At 36.0% G+C, this 25367-nt stretch overlaps 1 protein-coding gene and 1 long non-coding RNA gene across 2 annotated transcripts; one reads left to right on the forward strand and one right to left on the reverse strand.

Moving 5' to 3' along the window:
* Positions 1 to 10472: 10472 nt before the first annotated feature.
* LOC109150911 (CDPK-related kinase 3) lies at positions 10473 to 21386 on the reverse strand. The gene is made up of 11 exons (XM_019298915.1): positions 20376 to 21386; positions 15906 to 16036; positions 13706 to 13747; positions 13513 to 13621; positions 13327 to 13405; positions 12554 to 12850; positions 12111 to 12220; positions 11710 to 11817; positions 11550 to 11612; positions 11066 to 11233; positions 10473 to 10971 (listed from the first exon to the last, which is right to left on the reverse strand). The coding sequence occupies exons 1-11, from the start codon at positions 20952 to 20954 to the stop codon at positions 10837 to 10839; spliced, it is 1821 nt and encodes a 606-aa protein (XP_019154460.1). The 5' UTR covers positions 20955 to 21386; the 3' UTR covers positions 10473 to 10836.
* Positions 21387 to 21874: 488 nt separating this feature from the next.
* On the forward strand, positions 21875 to 22714 carry LOC109150912. The gene is made up of 3 exons (XR_002049247.1): positions 21875 to 22005; positions 22215 to 22216; positions 22694 to 22714. It is a non-coding gene; the product is annotated as an uncharacterized LOC109150912 (long non-coding RNA).
* Positions 22715 to 25367: the final 2653 nt, after the last annotated feature.

Raw genomic sequence — 25367 nt, forward strand, 5'->3', positions numbered from 1 at the left:
TTTATGAGTTTGGATTTAATTAGGATTATATTGTTTGAGTTTGGATTTAAATTAAATAAGAAACTTCAAATCTTATAAGTGTTCTTATATTAATTATATCAATTGTTGCATTATTCCAATGTAACATTACATATATATTGTGTGCATTTGGATTGTGCTGTGTGTGCCATAATATGTAAAAATACTGAAAAAATGAATAATTCACCAAAATCAAACTAATGTTAAAGACTATGTTGTGCACTTGAGTTAAATTATGTGTGCCATGACGTAAATAATGAGTGTGCGGATGAAAAGACGTAAAACAAGTTGGGGTGCACTTGGGTTGAACAGTGTGCACTTGAGATTATAGAATAGGGTTTGCACTTGGGTTACATTATTGTGTGTGCCATAATCTGCAGAATTAGCTTGTGTAAGAAAAGATGTTAAACATTTTGGTCTGCACTTGGATTGTGCTCTGTGTGCACTTGGGAGGATAAATTACGGTGTGCACTTGGGTTAATTGACTGTGTGCACTTTGGTTAGTTGACTGTGTGCCATAATTTGCAGAATTAGTGTGTGCAGGAAAAGATGTTAAACATTTTGATGTGCACTTGGATTGTGTTGTGTGTGCACTCAGATAGAACTGTGTGTGCACTTGGGTCAATGAGTTTGTGCCATGATGCTCAAGAATAATTATATACGAAATACAGTGTGCACACAGTATACGACTGTGTGCACTTGAGTTGATGGATTAGTGTGTACACTTGGGTTGACTGTGTGCACTTAGGCTACGTTGCCTGTGCCATAATTTGTAGAATTAGTTTGTATAGGAAAAAATGTTAAACATTATATTTTAATGTGCACTTAGATTGTGTTGTGTATGCACTTAAATAGAAGTGTGTGTAGTGGTGGAATTGGTGAAGGACTTTTGTACCTACTTAAAAAATAAAAATCATGAATTTAATTATTGTTAATGTTCTCGGTCCTCCGAAGATCTATCCTAAAAAATGTTACCGAGTATTTCATTGCGGATGAAATTCATGACCTAATTAAATGTGTTGTAAACCCAAATGATTGAATAAAACAAGTATATTTTGCAGCGGCACATTACATGAGGTGGTGTTTTTTAACATGATCGAAGAATGAGATTTTTCACTGGGTGCTTCTGGTCGAAAAGAACATGAGCATCATATGTTCATGCATTAGATCTAATTAAAGACTCACATCAGAAACTGAAAACAGGCGACTTGCGTGGGGATCATGGTGTCATCACTCTTCTACACACTGTGTGGGATCGTCAGCTATGCTGCATTCGGAGTTCCGAGGACCTGAGCCAGTAAACCCACCATGGTGAATGCCTCTTGGATCGCGAAGCCGTTGCCCTTCCTGGAGCCTGGATCGGAGTAGATGCAAAGCGGGGAAAGAAGATGGCAAACGAGAAGCGTAATGGAGAAGAAGATGCGGAATTCACCGAATAAATTGGAATGCAGTCTACATTTCTCATACTAAAATACCCCCCAATTACTTAAAATAAATAAAAATCTTCTCAAAAATCTCATAAAATTAGATTTTTAATCTAATCCATTGATCATCTTAAATAAATGGCTAAGATTAGTTCTTATGTTCCTACCTAAGGGATGGTTCCTATTTGATTGTAAGTCTATATATATATATATATATATATATATATATATATATATATATGAAATAATGCCGTGAACCTTAAACTAACCGAACCTGAAACTTCTACTTGATTTTTATACTCATATTAAATTTTGACCGATTAATTTTTAGTTATTTAGTGATAGTAAATAACAGAAAATAAGAGCATTAATTAAATCAAGTACACAGAGATTTATTACGCAGTTCGGAGCGCTTCTCCTACGTCTGCGGGGCAACCCACGTCTGCCCAATCCACTATAGATGTACACCGAGGAGTTTTACAATACAACAGTACATTAGACTCTCACAGTCTTAGCTACCATACTACAAACAACCTTCCTAACATCCAACCTGGACCGTGACGTGCATGCTTTGATAACCTTCGAACAGTACTTCAACTGAATCAGGCGCAGACCGTAGCTCAGCAGAATAATATATTTAATTCAATTTGTCAGCGGTATAATATTCACTTCTCAAAATAATATTAAATCTCAAATTGGCAAGTTTCCACAATGAGCTTCCTTTCCTTTTATAGTGATGAAGCTTCCAATTTCTCAAGGCACAAAAGTAGCTTTCCAACATAGTAACTCATTCTCAGCCATTCGTTTAAACACCACACATTTTGCTTGAACCATAACATGTTAGTTGATTTCCCCTACATATCACTAATAAACAAGAGCCACTCAAACATTTACCATATGATGAATAACAATGGTCCAAGAGCTTTGGCTAACCTAAGTCTATTTATATAAAAATAAATTAGCCAACATAGGTTTTTAATGTGTACAAAATATGTACACTTACAATCTCCTCCTTTGGCAATTTATTTGGCAAAAACTAGTAGCACTTTAATACTTTGGGCAACAACAATTAAATAATTTGTATTAGAATAAGCCCTAAGTGTCATACAATTACCTAAGGTAAGAATTCAAAAAATACCAAAAGCTCTTGTAGACCATGTTCCATCCATGAACTCACTATATTAATATTCAGAGACTATGTGTGATGTTTATAAACCTCGAGAAAACTCAATATTCAGATGGAATAACTGATAACCAATAGATAGATTAGCTAAATAAAAGTTGATCGTCCAATAACAATAAGTTCACTCTTAAGATAATAATACTCAGAAACTGATAATAATAACCATAAACTGAAGAGAGATATAATTGTCAGAGATTACCAAAAATTGTAGCATAATAGAGTAGTAGACAAGCCATGCCAAAAAATTCCATATGTCGCAGTTATCATGCTTTCCTACTACTCCCCCTTTCTTGTATCTTCCCTTATTTCATATTCCAAAAAAGTCAAAACTTACCAAATAAAACTCCCCCTTTCTTCAAAAACTCCTCCTTTCTATTACTCCCCCTTTTTTGCCAATTAAGTGACAAAAAGGATCGGTGAACATCAAATCAGTGGATTAGACTAGTGAGCTGACGGGGTGCCCGACCCTCTTTCTCGTAAAATAGCAAGAAACTTATCCAACATTCATCCATATTGATCAATATTAATTGCCATACACCAAGAAGGTAGTGTTGTCATATGCATTCCATGTTCGCAGTAGTAGAAAGATCATTCAGATATTCTTTATAAAAAGCTATCACACAACCAGCAACACGAGAGTCGGAATAACATGATAATCCAAAAGATATGATAACCCAAATAATATGGTAACCCAACACGAGAGTCGGAAGATTTTCAACCAAAAAGATAATCTGATATCCAATAATATCCACTAAAGCCAATAAGAGAAACCATAAAGAGAATCCAATAACTAATACCAGATAGCTTTTGCTTGACGAGGAAATAGAGAGAACAGCTCCATAATAGTTCCTTTTTGCTTTTTACGAAATCTTTTGCAACATGAACCTGCATAAGTGAAAATAGAAAAGAGAAACACAGAACAAGGTACATGCAATCTTGAAAACGACTTACCAAATAACAAAGAAGCACAAAAATTCAAGAAATTTTCAATTTTGGTCAAACAAGATTGGAAGATGATTCAGGCACAGAAACACAACAGATATAATGAAAAGCACACAACCAAACAAAAACACACACGATCATGACCGGACCAAACAAATAACGCAGAGAAATAAACACATTAATCAAATTGCACCAAATTTATCATTTAAGCAAACATATTTTAACACATGAAACACCAACAAAAAGGCATAATCAAAGAATTATCAAAAACAGCCAACACAATGTAGATAGGACATTTAGTGAACACACAGAATTAGCCAATAACAAAACATAAAGAATAACCCAAGCAAATTAAACGAACACTTAAAAAAACGAACAAGTAAAGAGAAAGAATATGAAAGATTAAAAGTACCTGATGATTTAATGAATCCAGAGATATACGTATATATATAAACTAGAATGGGTAATTCATGTTCAAAAAGATATACGCACAATAATATCAAAACAAACATCATCTTTAGGGAATTCAAGATAAAGAGAAGGTGGATAGATAAAAAACTAATAAGACCTGTGAACACTTGGCTTTTAAAACGAGAATTCAAGATAGCTTTTATGACTGCTTAGCCTTAAGACTTAATCTGCACACGAGAGAAAAAAAAATATTAGTAACACTAAGTAATATTTATTTGTGAATTAGTGTACCTGAAATTTTATTAACACGGGCAAAGAGAAATTTAATTATCTGGATTGCTGACGCCCTAATTTTTTATTCCACAACTCAGACTCATTTATGCTGGACCTGCAACAGAGGATATCATTTGTTAGAATATAGCAGCTGTATGTTGATCGCTTACCTTCCATAACACATTGCTTTTCATTATCCATAACGCTGCAGTTGTCTTTGGTGAAGCTAACATTCCAGTTTTGGTCGCAAAGTTGGCTAATGCTTATGAGGTTGGCATGGAGTCTGTTTACTAGTATCACCTTTTTCAACTTCGGTAGACCTGCAACATTTAAAGTACCTACTCCGGTTACTTGTCCTTTGACTCCATCACCAAAGGTTACTTCACCGTTGCTTGTGTTTATGTCACTTAGAAATTTTTGCGTTTCCGGTCATGTGACATGAGCAACCGCTGTCGAAGTACCATTTTTCATCCCTACCTGCATTTTTAGTGTGAAAGGATACAAAACTGATATAATCGGATTTCTTTACCCATACTTGTTTGATAAACGGAGTAATGTACTTATGGCTATGTTTTTCGGCCTTTTGTTCTTTGTAGAAGTAATAACACTCAGGTCTGATGTGTCCTCGTAACCTGCAATAGTGACACATTGGATTATATACCTTATAGTTAAACTTGTTACGTAGTCTACCTCGTGTTCGCCATGCTGAGCCAGTGGCAGACGCTGATTCACGATATTGCTTAGCTGTGCTTGACTCAGGAGTATCTTATGAACGTGGATCAGATGTCTTGACAAAAGTAGTTTTGTCTTTGTTGGTTCCTCCAGTAAAGCCAATACCAAACCTTGCACAGGATTGCCGCCCAGAACCAAGAATTTCATCAAGAGTTGAAGTGGTATCCATCATTTGGATTTTCTTTTTGGAAGTACTCAATTCCAGCTTCAGTTCCTTGACTTCCTGTTTCAGTTTGTCTTCTCAGTCAGTGTATTCTTTAATTAATGCGTCCCTATCTGCTACTTGACCTTTGAACACGTTTACAGCATTTTGCAATACTCTAACTTCACTAGACACTATACGATTTGCTTTAAGTAATGCTTCCCACTTGGGATACAACTTGTTAAACTCTACTTCATAAGATAAATCTGGTATTTCGTGGTCTTCCGCCGAGTTGTATTCACCACCCTCTGTGTCAAATGCATCTCCAGGTTCTGAACATGTCTCAACTCTAGCAATAAAAGCTACAAAATTACCGAACATTTCTTCTACGTCAGAGCTAGCAGCTTCTGATTCAGGTTCATCATCACTCCAAGTTGTGGCTGTCATGGACTTCTTTCGCCTAAGATAAGTTGGACATTCAGCTTGAACATGACCAAAGCCCTCACACTCGTAACATTTTATTCCTTTGTTGTTTGATTTTTCCTTGGAGCGGGCTGGACGTGAGGCAGCAGGTTTTGAGTTTGACATGCCAGTTTTAGTACCAGTTTTCAACATGTTTGAACTTGCTCCTTTTTGAAATTTTTTGTTTTGTGAATTCTTATGAGATACCTGTTTCAAAAAGTAGAAAACTGTTTAGTCAAAACCGCAACTGGATCATCACCTGATTCGTCTGGGTTAGCGATATCATCATGTTCTTCAGCGACAAATGCAACTGTCTTTTGCTTTTTGGTGTGATTAGTAAGAATTTCCATTTCGTAGGTTCGAAGATTGCCCATTAGTTGAGCCACTGATTTGTTCTCCCAGCCATCATGTTCTTGGATAGCGGTTACCTTCATCCTGAATCTCGGAGGTAAAGATCTTAGGATTTTTTTGACAAGTTTTTGTTGGGAGAAAGGTTTTCCAGGAATTGTTACTCGATTAGCTAACTCTTGTATGCGTTCGTGAAAACTTGCAATATCTTCGTCCTCGTTCATACGAAGTCCCACAAATTCAGTTTTTACCAGCTAAAGCTTTGACTGTTTAACTGAACTTGTACCTGCATAGGTGGTTTCGAGTATTTCCTAGGCAGTTTTTGCACAATCAATACTTGTAACCAACGAAAATTGATTTTCATGCATTAAGGAATAGATTGTGTCAAGAGCCTTATCGTTATATCCAGCAGTGGTAATTTCAGCTTGAGTTCTCTCGGTTTCAGGTTTTATCACAGGTGGATCACCGCCATTTTCTCCAGGTTTTGTAGGTGGTGTCCAACCGGTCAGTACCGCCCGCTAAACCTGATCTCCTTGAGCTTTAAGATGAGTTCGTGTTCGAGCCTTCCAATATGCGTAGTTATCACCTGTAAGCTGGGGAAGTGGCCTGAATCTTTTCATTCTGAAACATTTAGCAACCAGTGAGATTGAACAAAGTAATAATAGAAAGAACAGAATTGAAAACCGCTGAACACTTAAAAATAAGGAACACGTAATAGCCAGATCGAAAGACTAGTAACTTAAGTCTCTAGGCTCTGATACCAATTGAAATAATGCCGTGAACCTTAAACTAACCGAACCTGAAACTTCTACTTGATTTTTATACTCATATTAAATTTTGACCGATTAATTTTTAGTTATTTAGTGATAGTAAATAACAGAAAATAAGAGCATTAATTAAATCAAGTACACAGAGATTTGTTACGCAGTTCGGAGCGCTTCTCCTACGACTGCGGGGCAACCCACATCTACCCAATCCACTATAGATGTTCACCGAGGAGTTTTACAATAGAACAGTACATTAAACTCTCACAGTCTTAACTACCATACTACAAACAACCTTCCTAACAACCAACCTGGACCGTGACGTGCATGCCTTGATAACCTTCGAACAGTACTTCAACTGAATCAGGCGCAGACCGTAGCTCAACAGAATAATATATTTAATTCAATTTGTTAGCGGTATAATATTCACTTCTCAAAATAATATTAAATCTCAAATTGGCAAGTTTCCACAATGAGCTTCCTTTCCTTTTATAGTGATGAAGCTTCCAATTTCTCAAGGCACAAAAGTAGCTTTTCAACATAGTAACTCATTCTCAGCCATTCGTTTAAACACCACACATTTTGCTTGAACCATAACCTGTTAGTTGATTTTCCCTTCATATCACTAATAAACAAGAGCCACTCAAATTAATAACAATGGTCCAAGAGCTTTGGCTAACCTAAGTCTATTTATATAAAAATAAATTAGCCAACATAGGTTTTTAATGTGTACAAAATATGTACACTTACAATATATATATATATATATATATATATATATATATATATATATATATATATATATATATATATGGAGCGTGCATGCATTATTTGTGATGCTGGTGTACAAGCTACCCAACTTAACAGATGCAACTTAACCGGCCATCCATTCAATGCATCTAATAGCATTTCAAATTGTGATGTACATTAATCTAATCCGACTTTAATTTGTTTGGTCACTACGTAATGATGCACCACCCCTACATACTGTCAATATTAGCCTGACCAAAGCCTAACAAATTACAATTATCAGATACCGAATTGAACGAACAAATACATTATATTAGATGTGAATCTAAAATGTGCAGTGGACAACTTAGCAATATCAGATATGATATGATCATATCGCATACATGTAAGCTAGCTAGCTAGGTACATGGGATGTGCAGATCGATCGATCATCGATAGCGACACCCGGATGGGATGCACACATTTAATTTCTTCAAACACATACCACCTGGACGGGCTGCCTTTAATTTGCTACTCAAATTAATTTTTTTTTTCTTTTAGTACTGCTGACTCTGTTACAAACTTACAATGTAGTATTTGTTTATACATACTTTCTCAATCTACTAAAGCACAAAAAGTCAATGCGCCACTGAGATTCGAACTTGTGACCTCTCATTTAGGAGAGTCAAAATTTTGCTACTCAAATTAGTTAATAATTAAATGTATACATTAATGGAATGTTTGGTTCATGGAATAGGTCAGGATTGAAATAACATTCCTTGAAATAGACCTATTCCATTGTTTGGTTTGATCATTTTGTCATGCGAATAACATTCCTAAGAATGAGCTATTACCTTTACAAGGGGAATAGTCATTCCTAAAGGAGTTTTGGTATTAGCTATTTTCATGATCTTGGAAATATATTTTAAATCACAAATACCAAAAATATCCTTTGCACATTATTTAATATTTATATTTAATAACTATAATCTAAAAACATAATAAGTGTGGATGATGGTTATACCCTTCATTTATGTCCGTTTTTTCCGTTAAGTTTTTTTATACATTTTGCTATAAAAGTTGTACTTTACAATATTTTGGACAAATATACCCCTACCGTTATAACTTCCGTTATCTTTTCCACTATTGCTATCATGCACATACATCCACTATATATATGTGGGAGGTCATGAGATCGAGTCTCAGTGGAGGCGTTGTTGACTCTGGTGCTTCATTAGGTTGAGAAAGTATGTTTGAACATACTACAATGTAATAGAGTCAGTGGCATTCAAAATATATATATATATATATATATATATATATATATATATATATATATATATATATATATATATATATATATGTTATATATTAGTTATTTCCTAAAACATAAATATCAAATATATACAAATGTTTTACATTATTATTATTATTATTATTATTATTATTATTATTATTATTATTTACAATAATTTAAATATTTAAAATCTAAATAAATTTAAAATTTTAACATAAAGTACTAATATTGAGCATCTACTTTTTACGCATCGCGCATAAAAAATACTAATATATTATATAAATGTATATATTTAAATTAATTATAATTTTTATCTATCAATAAATATATATTTAAATTTTATATATATTTGTTTTTGGTGTAAAAATTATATATATATATATATATATATATATATATATATATATAAACATTCAGTATATCATAATTATATTTTTTATTATTATTATTATTATGAATCAAACACTGGAATACAATTATTAAAGTCTATTCATTCAGACTTCAACGAACTAAACAATAAAATACAATTCATATTCTATTCTTTACATATTCCATTCTCTGTGGAATAGCATTTGTATCCCCTCCAAATTCATTATATGACCAAATATGCTGTAAAAGTGGGAGTTAATTCATTAAAGTAAAACGACGCATAGTTTAATATTAGAGCAGATATATGGATAAGTGTTGGACAGCGATTGAAGAACAAAAAGCAAAAAATAGTGCGGTGTGGAGGAGTGTCAAGCCCACAATTATTTGTGTCACCTGGCCTGTCAAACAATGTACTACTGTACTATGTATGTATGTTGTCGCAACTCGCAACTAGAAGTATCAAATTCACATTTTTAATATACTAAAAGTATATTATTCATTTATAAATGTACACTATTTAATAATATATAAAATAATATACCTTCAATACTTAAATAATGTATCTTTAGTATATTAAAAATGAGTTGTGTGGATCTTTCATTTCATGTATTAATTAATTAATACTCCGTATAGAGTTATTTGAGTAAGACTAAAAGATTAGTTAAAGTGGAAGTTTAAGGAAGATGGTATCCCTATAGGCTATTGGGTGTGAGTTCAACTACAACATGTACTCTCAAATTCATCTCTCTGATGATTGATATAGCAGATAATGATAGTTTATTTTGAACATGTAGGTCCCAAGAAAAATATCCTTATCAAGAATTTGAAAGTGAATAGAATTTGGGTGGGAGTTGACATAGTAATTTGGATTGGGTATTGGCAAAATTGCATTGCATGTGGACTGATATTAGATTGATTGATGAATTTAATAATAGTTTGGGGGGTGGATGGGAGTCCATGCTGTATAGGCAGCAGTACATTGAATTTAATACAAAATGTGGGTGTGCCCAATCACAAACATCAAGTGAATCTCAGGGCGGCAGTGCTCTGATGCATTACATCAAATGTATAGTATTTTTGAGTATTACTGACTCTATTATCTATTCATATTCTTTTTCAACTTATTAAAGCACAAAAAGTCACTATCCTATAAACCTCCCATTTGGAAAAGTTATTCCATGCCACTTGACCACAAGGTCATTGGCGAATTGAGCAATAAAAGTTGAAACAAATTCCGACAGGACAGCAGTAGTAACACTTGAATATTATTGCCTGCCGCTGCCTATGTAAGTTTCTATATTTGTTATAATGACCAACACTCACTGCCTGTTATAAAATGTGTTGAATTTGGAAAATGGGCATTTCTCAATGGGTTGGGTTGGGTTGGGTTGCATGCAATTGCTGCCAAATACACTCAAATTCAGACAGACAAATCATCCATTAACACTTTCCATCTCAACTCAACAAATTCTAATTCTGCCCACTAACATCCCCTCCTCCTCCTCCCTCCCTATTTCACTCATTCCATCTATATTCCTTTTTTTTTTTTTTCTTTTTACATCACTTCCCCCTCTAATCCAAAAAAAAAAAAAAAAAAAAAAAAAATGCATATCATTCGAAGCGCATCAATGTATAAACACCTAAGAAGCTATCACTTGTTGAATATACTAAACACCAGCATGGACCGACCAGGACAAGAAGAACTGAAGAAGAAAAAAGTAAAAAATAAACTCATAATTCTGCTAATGATGTCTTGTATTTGCACTGCGAAGCGTCACCCCATGCAAAAATTTTGTGTACCCAAGTAGGCTCAGTTTCCCGTCACTTCTTATCCAGTCTCTGAGGATCGAATGCGCGGTTGGGCCCACATTCAACTCCTGCATTACACATAATAATACAAAATTTGGCTCAACTCAGTCCAAGAACACACACAGACTTGTGACTGAGAGAGAGAGAGAGAGAGAAAGATACCCTAGCCAATTCCTCAACAGAAATTACTCGATTCCCCTCCTGTTCAAAAAACTCAAATGCCGTTGATGCAATTTGCTCCCAACCCTCCAGGGCTTCCATTTGGTAAGTGCTGATAGCAGCTGCACAAAACTCCTCAAAGTCCATCTTTCTATAAGATAGTGGTGCCATCTAAAAACATTCACAATAAGCAGCAGCTTTAGGAAATGCTGCATGCCATTCATTATATATACACAATATAAATATATAACATTGCTAATCAATCTTAGCAATTAGTGGCTATTATTGCCCCAACAACACCAGATTTCCAACAAACTTCTTTCTAACTATTACAGACTATCATCAACTTTTTCTTTTTTCTTCTCCACATTTTATATATATACTATATGCCGGGCAGTTATTGCTTTGAAGTTAATGCTTAACAGGCAAACTAATAACTACAGAGGTCAGTTCAGTGGACATGAAAGAAAGAAGAGAAACATCTAACCGCATTTAGAATATCTGGGACCCTTGACTCTCTCATAGCATCAGTAGCATTTCTTGAAAGAGCCTGCAATTTAGCCACAAAAGCATTTTGCCACTTCAGACTTACAAATTGATGGAAAGTAAACAAACATTTGGAACTTTTGAGGTCAGGTGGCACTTACCATTCTAAAGTTTTCGATAGATACTCGCCCATCTTTATTAGGTTCCAAAAGCATAAATTGTGCTCTCAGGTAAACCAGTTCATCCTCTGTCAAAGCTTTCGACAGAGCCTGAAACCATGAATAACATAGGGTAAGACAATTCACTATTACACCACTACTAACTACAAGAAGTTGCTTCAGGTTTCATACCAAAAACATACCACTTCAATATGTACCATTCAAGGGGCAAACATAAATCACTTTCAGCACTTAACCAAATCATGATTAAAACATAATAAACTTAACCCAGTCCTAGCACAAGAAAGAGAACACTACCATACCAGTGCAGCCTGCTATGGAACTGGAACTATCAAAGAAATGCATTTGAAGAGCAAGCAAAAGAAGATATGTATACATGATACCTTCAATGCTGCACGCTTGAGAGGGGTGGCATTTAGATAACTCTTGACCAACTTATAGATCAATATATCTAGAGGAATGGGATGGCTTTCACTCCGCAACCATGGATGCACTGCAATTGAAGCGTGGAAAGAATATGTGTTATTTATATACTCAATAGTGACCTGTGTACTGACCTCTGCCATGGGAATAAACCATGCATGTTCACAAATAAAAATATGATAAAGTGCCTACAACTTGCAATATGCATGAAGTTAAAATGAGAGAGTGCTAGTACAGACTTTCTATTTCTTCTTGCTTATTAGGCATTTACCATACTGTTAACTCTAATCCTGAGAATTAGATACAATTAAAAAAATTTCAAAATTAACGGACCTTCGATGCAATGGCAATTCTATAATAGGCCAAGTTATAAAGAAAATCCTTATATGAGCAGATGACTTACTCAAAGCTTGAGCAGCAGTCATTCTTTTCCTATAGTCCTTGTTTAGAAGCCTTTTAACAAAGTCCTTGGCCTCGTGAGAGGCAGAAGGCCAAGGTAAATCTTCAAAGTTAGGGTCAGCTCGTAAGACTGCACGGAAAATTCCAGATTCTGTCCTTGCCCAGAATGGTCTGCTTCCACATAACAAAATATAGGTGATCACACCAATACTCCAGATATCTGCATCCAAACTGTACGATCTGTGGAGCACTTCTGGTGCTACATAATATGCACTTCCAACAATATCATTAAGTCTCTCATCTGCAAAATCCCAAATGTAAGGGAATACCAATTAAGGCTTGTGTATGTGATATAATTAGTGAATACTTCTTGAAACTTCAAAAAATAAGCAAAAGGAATATGAGATTTTCAATAGCATTTTAATACAAATATGTTGCTACACTCTGAAAGAAAGCACACTAGACTATGAAAGTGAAATTTCTAAATCAGTCTGCAAGTTCTTTTCCCAGTTGGTATTTTGTTTCATCATAGAAAATCAAAAAGAAAAACAAAGAGAGAAAGAAAGCATAAAAGATATAACTGACTTCTAGTAATATCTTCTCTGTCCATTTCAAATAGCTCGAAGAAATTGTTAATAAACATCAAATAAGAACCAACACTTTCAAATCAAGGTAGCAATTACAACCAACAACATATCAATAAAGAAATGTGCTAATAGACAATGATATATGTGATAGATTTTAACGATAAATATATTGTTGAATAGATGCAGCTACCTGGTCTGATAAAGTCAGAAAGACCAAAATCAATTAGCTTCATATCAGCATCTTCGTTTCTAGAGGTGAATAAAAAATTCTGTAACAAAAGCAATTGAAAGAACATTAGTAATGTAGGTACCAAGAAGGTAAAGACTAGATACAGTCTGAGAATAAAAATTTAAACCAATATTAAAAATAGACAACCTCAGGCTTCAAGTCACGGTGAACAACACCTTGTAGATGACAGAATGCAACTACACTCAGAATTTGTACAACAATAAGTTTTGCATCATCTTCTGAGTATCTACCACCCCTGGAAGGAAAAGGTGCATATGCTTTATTCAAATGACATAATTTCAATAATAAAATGAAACTGCTCTAAAAGAATTTTATTTACCGTGACAATATTCTGTCAAGTAATTCTCCTCCTTCACATAATCTGTAACAAACAAAAAGGAAAAGCTGATCAGACAAATTTTGCACATTATCTTTCTTCAAGGAAAAAAAAAAACACTTAAACTAATGCACTAAATGTGGTCAAACATAAGCGCTATTATGTCAGCTCAATTCCAACGATGGTCAAACATACGCACTAAATTTGGTCCTTGACTTTCAATTGAACCACAATTAGTCCTAGACTAATAAAATTTTTCCAAATTTGGTTCTCCAGCAACTCATCTGTTAAATGGACATTAAATACAAGGTTAGTTTTGTCATCTCCTTCTGGATGTTAACTATACGAGTGTATGACTTAATAGTTTTTCATATTTTTCAAATACGGAAAAAAATTACTTTTTTTCAAAAACAATTTGTGTACTGTGAAACATCTTCCCAATTTCCTCACCGCTTGAAACTCTACACATGGAATGAATCGTAGATATCTCCAATCACTCAATGAATCCAAAAGGTTGAAATTATGATCATTGCTGCTCTCAAATTCCCCCAAGTTTCCAACCTATGCTTCCCTCTATATGTCAATGACTCCAAACCTCAAAGTACCAAAGAGATCAATCCTCAAACCAACCCTAACCCTTGCCATTCTCCTCTCCCTTATAGTAGCTCTCTATGCCTTCTTCAATTCTTTCATCTTCTCTAAGCCTTTGGCCATCAACAACAGCATCAGCATTTCAGATTTCAAAAGTGACGAGTATTTGGGGACAAAACCTCTGGTGCCAGTGAAGGTTTATATGTACGATTTACCAATGAATTTTAGAAGTAATGGGGAGTATTTCCCAGTGAATCTCACTGAATGATGTGAAAACACAACCCTCGTCCTTATGATTTGTCCAAGGAGAAGAGCTTCAAGAATGCAACCCAACAAGAACTCCAAAGGCCTCCACCAACCATTGATTACCTTGCTCACAAATGAATATTCAAGGTAGTAACTCAAGATTGTATTAATAAAGATGAAGAGTTTAGGACCTGTAGCTAAATGGAACAGAGAAAACCTCTCAATATTCCATTAGCCAAAAGTCCCAAAACAAAGTGTAAGAGATGCCTTATATAGGTTACATCCCAAACCCTAGTCTAGGGAATAATGCTAGAATATTCACTTTCAAGATAAGACAAGGGTAAATAAGTAAAAGAGTCACTACAAAACAAAAAGGAAATGGGACGCGTCATCAAGTCTAGACAAAATTAGAGATAGTGAAGAATGGGACAAGGAACGGATGTTCCCGTCTTTGGCAAAAAGTTGTCTAAAACTCTTAATCACATGAGCGTCTTGAGCCGTTCTTGCAGCTGTTCCCAGAAATGGCAAAATGTTCACTGAGCTTGATCGAGAAGGAAGGTTATTTGCTATCATCCGGATCAACACTATGTCATCCTCCCCTCTTGAAAATTGAAATTGATTTGTCCTTCGTGACCACAATCAAAGGGAAAGGCTGAACTCTCAACAAGCTCGTTGAGAGGGAAGATCAGCTTGAACAATTGGCGATGCTCCTTCTTGTACTAGTAGAAGACAGCAAAGATGAGGCAGGCATTCAAGGTGAGGGCATAGCTAGTCTAAGAATCTGTTTGCCAGAAATCAAGCAAAAGGGTACTTCGCCCCAGTTGAAGGCTGTGAGCATCTTCTTTGCGAAACTAATGAGTTCTGGTAATTTAAGAACTGAAATGAGAGAGTAGAGGTGTAGCCTATAGGTTTAGTGAGTGCCAGTAGCCAGGAAGGGAAGAGAGGGGGTGCCAAGGTTGAAGATAAGAAAGGAAAAGGATGTGTTTGTTTGATGGAATTTGATAACTATTAAGGTTGATTGTCTAGCTTTTTTTACTGATGGGAATGGAACTGACCAAACTAAAATTGCATTTAATCTCTATTTATCATATGGTTTGCAGGAAGACTAAATCTAGAAACATTTTAATAGTCCAGGACTAAATGTGGCCAAATTAAAAAGTCAAGGACCAAATGTGAAAAATGTCAATAGTCAAGGGACCATTGGTGGAATTAACTCTATTAAGTCATGCATATCATCATATGTTTGTATAGAACATACACACACACACATTTATTTATTTACTTATAGGGTTTAGGAAACAAAAACAATATCAATATGAACAAAACAGATATGGGGCAGGTCTGATAGAGAGGAAAAAGTACATACTCCATGACAATGTAAACATTATTGGCATCCTCACAAGCATCATAAAATTTGACCAAATGCCTATGCCCTGAAAGAGCTTTCAAAATCTTCACTTCTCTCCGGACATCTTCAATAGATATTGCTGTTGTCATCTGCAAAACAAATTATGATGAATTTTGTATTTATGTTAATGAAAATTTTAGGTATTCTGACAAAATAATTCTCATTAACAAATAAATAAATAATAATTAATTAATTAATTAATTTGTGTACCAGCCATAACAAAAATTAAAATTTAATACTTTTCCCATCACATTCTATTTTACTTTTTTTTACTCCATAGAGGAAAGACATAACTGGGACTCACCAATAATTAGCAAAGATTCAGAAATTTCATATAACTTCAAGCACTGATACCTATCTAAAATGCATATTCTAGGTGTGAACTTTATGAAGTCTATCTCAAAATATTTTGTCATAATAAAAATCTAAATTCTATTTCCTTACTCCGCATACCAAATGAATCTATGTCAAGGGAGCAAACCCAAGATAGTACCTAATAGCAAATGAAAAATTAGTTGTTATCGAACTTAACAATGTAGTACATATCTGGCGCAACGCATCACAAACTTAACCCAATTCAATGCCTCTAAACATCTCAGTGAACATGTAGGTTCATGAATGGTCTGGCTAAATTGTTTCACTCAAATAGACAAATATTACACTTAAAACTAACCCTCTTTTACTTGTAAGAATCTCTATGTGTGAGTACAATTCATAAATCCTTCTTGACTAAAATATCAAAAACAAAAAAAAAAAAAAAACAAAACAAAACAAAAAAAACAAAAAAAAAAAAACAAAAAAAAAAAAAAACAAACAAACAAACAAACAAAAAAACCAAAAACAAAACAAAAAAAGAATATTTATTACTAATCTCAAGATGAATCTTGGTGGCAGATTTGCACATATGGTAACAATTTGTTCCACAAATGATGTGATTCTGTAATAAAACATTCAAAGCAAGCAACATTTCCATTTTCTTTCATTTTCACACGCATGTACTAGAATGTCCCGAGTAGTGTTCTGAGCTCCTTAAGTTTAGTAGAATTAGTCTGTCTTATGAGCATCACCACTTTTAGTGCTTGAGTTGTAAGCAAGTGGCACTTTTGTCACTTCCAAAATCTTCCGTAACTCTTCAAAAATCTTAGCTAATTAGGATTGCTAACGTAATTTTACCTCCTATTTTTTACACCTAAAATAGCACACCTACTCCACACTTTAGTGGCCAGAAATCCAAATTTGACCTCCATTACACTAATTTTTAAAACTTTTATTAGTTTAATGGAAGTTAGTGGTTTACAATTTTGTAATTCTAGTCACTGAGTCATAAAATTGGGAATGTAATTTGGGCAGAAGAAGAAAAATAGGAAGTAAAATTCCATTGCTAACTCTAATCAACTAAGATTTCTCAATAATAGTGATAAACTTTAACAGAATTGTTAAGAAAAGGACTAAAAGCACCACTTTATTGACAATTCAAGAATAAGAAGTGGTAACACTTCCAACACGGGGATAAAATCCACTACCAACTCATAACTCAAGGGCCAAAAGTGCAATTTTCCCTTTAAATTTTTTAGGGTCTAAACCTAGAAGCACCAAAACGAGAACAAGCAACGATACATGATACACAAGGAAAAAAAAAAAAGTTCTAAAATATAAGATACATAAAAGATGGAGTGAAATATATATATATATATATATATATATATATATATATATATATATATATATATATATATATATATATGGGTACGTTTGCAACTATTTTTCTTAAAATATGCCTAAATATTTATTGTCTACTAATTCATAAACTAAAAGTAATACACTATAAGGGTATATAGGGGTATGTGCAGGATATATAGGGTATATAAGGGTCATATCAATGAATAAAAATTTGTGTTTCTTTTGACCCAAAAAATTGTTCTTTTTCAATTAAACCCCCAAAAATGCCTTAAAATGTGTTTACTTTTAGACTATACGCCCTGAAACTTTTTTTTATTATGAAAACAATCCCAAAGCATTTTGAGATAGTTACTTGTGTGTTTCAATGCGAAATGTGTACAAAATGTGCCTTCCTAAGAGTTCCCAAACCAAAAGCAATGAAACCGTTTATGATGGCAGATTATTTCTTATGTGAACATTAATGCATACAATACCAAATTGGGATGGTTTTTATACAAATATAAACAAAGTGATCAAAATGTTGTTCAAATTCATGCTAAACATAATCTTGTTAAAGATTCTATTAAACCACCAGGTCATTAATTACATGTTGCGATTTCCAAATGTGCCGCATACAGATAAACATGTTGGACAAATAACCATAAAAAAATAAAAAATAAAAATAAAAAAAATTAGATGGGCCTGCAGAATCTTCATTGCAGTGGTGGCATGGAAATACTCAGGCAAAAGAACATATTTTTACTCACTCCCCTGTCCCACAGCTAAAACAGTAATGATGATGATGTCATGATGATGATGAAGATGATGATGATGTTGATAATCTTAATCATAACCATAATCAAAAGCAAACCTTCAACCCATTACCAGCCCAACATCTTTTATTATAAGTCCTAAATTCCAGATTACTGCATTTAACAAAACATGCTGCTTCACTAAATATAAAATGTATTTTACAGTTAAAAACCCTCTTTAAATGGACCTAATACAAAATGAACTTTACAGGCACCCACCTCGTTAAAGAGATCAACGTATAAATATAAAACAAATTTTCAGGTGTAGTCTCTTCTTAAATAAGACCAACGTACTTGTTCTAAGGAACTATACATGGAACACAAGGATTTAAACAGTAATCTTAGGAATTAAGATCATTATGGAAAAATTATTTGGAATGTATTAGTATAAACACAAGTTGCATTCTTCAACAGATACCTTTGCGCAAGAGCATACATAGGCACATAGCAGCTAAAGGGCATTGAAAATAAAATAGGTCGGGCATTAAAATGTATTCCATATAGCAAATTCAAACCTTTAGCCTATAAATAATGTAGGAAACTAGCATCCAACCTAAAAGATAAAGTTGCTATGTCCTAGTACTAGTAATTCTTTACAAATAAACATCTCTTGCAACATTTTCCCACCATATTTAAAAGTATGCAATAATTTAACTTTGACCCCCAGAGGTTTCTGACATAACATTAGGAACCCCTCCTATTTCAAAAATTACACCTAAATCCCCTGGCAATAACAAATGTGCATCATGCCTAATAATTTTAATATCTTCACATAAAGGTGGGAAGGAAGGCATTACACTTAGGAAGTACGTGAAATATAACAAGTATATCAAAGACTAAATTAAAATAAAAAGATATCATAATTTTGGTGTTATAATTAAATCACACCTTTTCAGATCTTTTGTGGTGTCAAGGCCTATTTAGTGCCTTTGATCATGATCATGACAATGACAAATAATGTTAATGTTCTGTTTCACACTAAAGCTCTATGAATAGTAATGACACGCAATCATTTTATTTGAATGGTAGGGGTGGAAAGGCTTGGTGTGTCTTCAATACCTGCCTAATTTATCAAATTGCATTTCCCCTTTTTGTTCATTACCACAGATGTATGTAGAAAGTTATAATTGACAATAAGAAAACGTATTTGTCAGATTAATGACCCACAAAACGGTTGCATAGAGGAGAACAAACTTGAAAGGTTCCTAGATTCTTTAACGTTTGAATAACCATATTCATTTTGGACCAATTAGCAAAGAGAATAACACGTGTTACTATTCCTAGATCAAGGGAAACAGGATTGCAGGTTCCGAATCTATAAGAGTAACTGATTTCCAATCCATTTGTTGACAACGCTAAGCAATTCCTTTATTTTGGAAGTAAGTAAATTCTTAAATACGGAGATCAAATATTTTCCGACTTGTCATTAAACCATTTTCTCTCTATAATCCCTTATCTTACCAAAAAATGTTAACATATATTATTTGATGACGCGGCAAAGATTAGAAAAAAACCCCGAGCTTCATGTGCATAACTAAAATAAACAGACGCGGGGAATAGTAGTAGTCCAGAATGCATCATGTTTCAGAACAAATTGTTGCATGTTCCAGACCTTATTGACTGATTCAGAGCATTCTGAGACTTAATGAAAGTTGACCATTGAAAGTTCTATATACAATAAAATATCAATTTTGTTCCTTAACCATCAAAAACTCTACTAAATTAATGTGCTGACCTAAGTTTCAATTTTCAAACCCCAACTCCCAACTGCATTTACTGTGTTTACAATTAACCGAATTCTCAGCCGGCCCAAAATGAATCAAGAAGTAAAGAAGCAGTAAAATTAAGCAAGAAATACTGGTAGTCTGAAATCCTGTCAACCCAAGATGTTGGGGAGATGCAAAGTATGAAATGTATAGTAGAGAAGTAGTAATTAAAAAGGGGAAAGAAATTATACCTTGGCTTTGGAAATGATTTTGACGGCGAGAGGGAGGTCCTTGAGCTCTCCTTTTTTGCCCCGGGCGTAGCATGTATGACCGAAATGCCCTCGCCCCACCTCTTTCCCCAACTCGTACTTGGCACCGAAGTTCCTGTTGTAGCCGAAATTCTTATCCAGCGACTGATCGGGCTCGGCCGCACCGTCCTCAGGGATCGGCCCCTCTCTGGGAATCTTAGCATGGCCGAATCGCCTGGCAAGCGAGGCCTTGATGTGCTTAGCCGGAGACGGCGGAGGGAAGGGCCGTTTGAAGAACCTTCTTGGAGTGGACCTCGCCGGAGACGGAGACACGCCGGACGGCAAGGGACTGGGGGCTCCCCCTGGGGCGGTACTTCCGTGAGGGTAAGGACTAGGCCAGGGGCTGGCCGCAGCGGAGGATCGCGCCGGCGTGTTCTTTACCGAAGCGGTGTTGACCCCGCCGTTGTTGACGGCGGAGGAAGGGGGAGGACTCTGAGACGGCTGATCGGCGAAGGCGGTAATAGTGGTTGTAGCATCAGCATCACCGGTGGTGGGGATCGTCTTACCATAACACTGGCCCATCACAACAGTTCAGTGCGAACTAACTAACCCCCCCAACCAACCAACCACCCACCCACCCACCCGCACACTTCCTTTCTTCCTTTCTTCCTTCCTTCCAATCCTTCTCCTGTAATCTGTTCAAAACCTCAGGTCAAACCGCGAAAAGTCCACGCATCTGACGGCCCAGATCGTCAGCTGAGTAGAAATCTCACGATCACTGCTCTCCTCGCCTCGCCTCGCTTCCACTGTGCAAAAGCTATACAGGAGAAGAGAGAGAAAGCGATCTAAACGTATATATATACATACAGAGAAAAAGAGAGAGAGAGAGAGAGAGGAAAAGAACAAAAAAATAAAGATAAAAAAGGAGAATGAAAAGAATCAAAAGAGTCAGAGTCAGATATAGTAGCAAGCAGTGCAGGAGAAAGAGAAGGAAGTGCGCGTGGGGTTGAGCACTGAGCAGTGCGTGAAGACTGAAGAGCGAAGGGTTTAGCAAATCAGCCCAAACCTCAAAATATGTACTCTCTCTCTCTCTCTCAGCCGCAATGCTGCGCCTGCGCCGGACTTCCGCCTACGCAAATTCAATCAATCCACCAACTCAACTCTCAACTCTTAAATCTTAACCCCACTTCCCTTTTTTCTCCCTTCCTCACACTATACGTTACTATTTTGTTCCTTCGATAATATTTATAATGTATGACTTTCCAACGTATCATCACACATTTACATACTTACATTCGTAACACTCTTAACTTCGAAATAACTTCAGTCAAGATGATTGAACGATTAACTTTAGTAACCATAAAATTTTTAAATTTTAAATTTAAATTCTTTAAGGAGTTGTCTATTAGCATGTTTGGTTTGAGCAAGTAGAGGTTCTTTGTTGACTAAAATCACAAGACTTTTGACACAAATTGTTTTCCGTGGCTGTGTTAAGACCCAATGAATGAATGGGTCAACTGGATAGCTTGTCAAATGGGTAAAGGGGACGTCAATAGCGTTAAAGGTTGTTCTGCCTTAGACGCTAAGGTCTGACCGAGTCAGGCATGCCGGCCCGATTAAATTTGGGGAGTTTGTCGCTAGTCTTGAATTTGACTAGGAAGAGGACCGATGCAATTTGAAGGACAAAACTGGTTGGGAGCTATTGTTGTTCCCTTGATGAGTCTATGGCAGGGCGAAAGTAGTTTGGCACGTATGAGGATAAGGCTGGTCTGCGGGATATGAGGGCCCTAGGACACCACAAGGGCGTTATGTGCTGCGGCGAACTCTATGCACGTGACAAAGTGGTATCATAGAGTGACGTACTTATATTGTTATGCGCTATGGTGGGGTCTTCAGGGGAGGACTATGTGAGCACGGGTGGCGCGTAAGGGGCGCACGTGTTGATGAAGGCTCCACCTCGGTGGTCCGCAAGGGGCAGATGCGTTATAGCATAGGAAATGTGACTCGGGTAGCCACCAACTTAGTCGGACTGCTTTGCGGGAACGGTCCTGGCGATGCAGCGCGTAAGTAGTATTTAGTATGGTGATCCTTGGGCAGAGTTCTTCTCCCCTAGCACGAGGGCGTGCTAGATGATGGGTGGTGGATAATGTCACATACTATTTTCCGTGACCGACCCAAGAAATGAATATTGGACCACTTGGTTAGTTTGACAAATGGGTAAAAGGGGTGTTAATAGTGTTCAGGGTTGTTCTGCCTTAGATGCTAATGTCTAGCAGAATCAGGCATGCCGATTCGATTAAGTTTCGGGAGTATGTCGCTAGTCTTAGACTTGACTATGAAGGGGACCGATGCGATTCGAAGGGCACAACTGGTCATGAGCTATTGTCGTTCCCCTGATGAGCCTATGGCAGCGCGAAACCAGTTTGGCACGCATGAGGGTAAGGCTGGTCCACGAGGTATGAGGGGCCCCGAGACGCCGCACGGGCATTGTGTGTTGCACGGGACTCTATGCTTATGACACTTTTCTCACTTAGAACACATATTCGGGTAGCAAGCTTATTATGAACTTTATTTGAATTATTGTATATATATTATATGTGATAAGTTATTGGACATTAACAACATTTTTGGTACACAAAATGAATTTTGAAAAATATAAGAATCTCATTCCATCAGGATTAGAATAAACAAGGAATATAATAGGAATTGAGGAAATTTCCAAATTGGTCCTCCGACTATGTGACAATCCAAAATTTATTTTATAATTTCGGTTTTAAGAAAATCCAAAATAGCCAATTTTCACTCCACAAGAAATTTTTACAAAGGAAGCGGTGTTGAATATTTTATTTCGAGCCATTTTAAATTCAATTCGACACCAAGATTGGATTAAATTCCAAAATCCTGATTTTTCGGGTACATTGCATGCCACGTTTTGAACTGAGAAATTTATCTGAGTGAAACCGGGAGAATTCTGAGAAGCCTTAAACAAGTGTTCATCTATAAAACTTTTTGAGAAAATTCCATTTTCAACCCCAAAGTATTTTAAATAGCAATTCTAGCCCTTGGTCTATGGAGCATGGTGGACCACTAGACATCCAAAACCTTTCCTGAGTCATCTTTTGCTAAAGGAATTACACTTTTGCCATCAACCAATCATATGGGATTAACCTAGGGTTTTGTGCTCCTATAAATTTAACCCTTATCAGACATTTGCCTCTTTGTTTCCACCATTGAGCTTCCTCCCTGGCAAATCACCAAGCAAAGCAGTAAGTTTTCTTCATTCTTCCCTTTCAATCCTAGCCATTCATTCTTCAAGTTTTCATTCTTTTCTACCTCTGAGAACTTAGTAGTAAGATGTTGTATGGTTTGTTTGAGGTGTTTAGGAGGTGAAGGAGGTAATAGCTAGCTGAGAAGGAGGTGGGAACCAATCTAGAAGCAGAAGAGGTCTACAAAGGTATAACCCATGGATTCCCAAAGCTATTTTTATAGACTCTGTGAAGTCTTGTTTGTGCTAGAAATGAGTAGAAATTCTAAATACATGTTTTATTTGAGCTATTAGATGATCTATGCTGTGTTGTTGATGTTTTGGAGGAGTCGGTTATGCCTGAAAATGTTTGGTTTTGGTTTTGAGGCATCTGGTGCACAACCAGTATACACCAGATATGTCAACCCGTCCCAGCCAACGGCCCAACAAGGGCTCCATTTGTTAAGGTCGTTGGCCATCGGCCGTAGGGAACGGCCCTAGGGTAGGGTCGTTGCCTAGGACTGATGAAGAGGCAGAAGGAGGGGCGGGCTTAGAGGAGCCCCGCCCCTAGGCCCGTTAGCAGTTCTCTGTGTAGTGGCCGGGCCCTTGTGGCTCAGCTACGTGTCGTTTCGGACAGGATATCGAGGGCCCTTGCAGCTCTCTACCTCGGGACTGTCTTGACGCACGTTTTGGCTTTGATTTCGTTGAGTTTGGAGAAGAATTGAGCATTTTATGCTAAGATTTATAAGCATATTTGTTGCAGATGTTCTTTTGAGTTTTCACAGTGAAAGTGTTTTTGTTTATGAAACATGGATATTTGTATCTGCTAAGCAGGTCATTGTTTGATTTTTAAATAGAGAAGCCTGAGTTAAGTTAGTTGTTTCTAGCTATCAAAGCATGCCTAAATTGTATTTTATGAAATGAAGTTGTTCACTGCCAAGTTTCTATTTTTCCAATAGCATGTTATACTTGCTAAGTGTTTGATGAGAAGAATTGTGGAGTTATATGTTTCAAGCATGGGTTATGAAATCCGTGAGTTTACAGTGAGTAGAATCTAGAAGCATGATTTTCACAATACATGTCATTTGAAGCATGTTACTGTAGATTGCATCATTGAGTTTTTCATATATTAAAGTGCATAAGTGGCCAAGGTGAGCCTAAGTATATTTTTCTAAAATCTCATATCCATGTAGAGATCTGTTATCTTATCATATTGAGATTTAATTGAGAAGTTATGTGCATTGATTGCATGAGAAGAGTGTTTGCATATCTTGAGATGCATGACTGATATATCTATCTATATGTACCTATGGTGAGGAAAACAGTATTTTGGAGGACCCGTTTGGACTATGTCCTTTCGGGGTAAAAGAAGAAGATTCGGACAATTGCGATCCGATAATCAGTAACGAGACGTATTCCCACGTTACTAAGAGGTAAACTACCCGCCAGGCTTGGAATCCTGGTCAGGGGGTGTGCACACTGATAGTTCGATACCTGATTCCACAGAGTGAGAGAAAGGACCACTAGATTGGTTCTGTGGACGGGAGGAGATATTGGGTCGGCTATACGTTGTTCCCAATGGGTTAATTCACACCATTGTGAATCCCTAAACCGTCCACGAGTGTGAGAAAGTAAGTGAGTCAAGAGAGACTCAAGAGAAAGAAAGTGAGTTAAGAGAGACTCAAGAGAAAGAAAGAGAGTCATTGAGACTCAAAGAAAAGAGAAGAAAAGCAAGTCATTTATGACATCAG

This window comes from Ipomoea nil, unplaced genomic scaffold (assembly GCF_001879475.1).
Source record: "Ipomoea nil cultivar Tokyo-kokei standard unplaced genomic scaffold, Asagao_1.1 scaffold2280, whole genome shotgun sequence".
Lineage (NCBI taxonomy): Eukaryota > Viridiplantae > Streptophyta > Magnoliopsida > Solanales > Convolvulaceae > Ipomoea > Ipomoea nil.

Bases quoted from the DNA above. Each gene is read 5' to 3' on its own strand.
- LOC109150911 (XM_019298915.1), bottom strand. From the start codon at position 20,954: ATGGGCCAGTGTTATGGTAAGACGATCCCCACCACCGGTGATGCTGAT. The intron at 16,037-20,375 runs GTATAATTTCTT...TTTGTTTTGCAG, and splicing joins AAATCATTTCCAAAGCCAAG to ATGACAACAGCAATATCTAT. The intron at 11,818-12,110 runs GTATCATGTATA...TCATGGTTTCAG, and splicing joins TCAAGCGTGCAGCATTGAAG to GCTCTGTCGAAAGCTTTGAC.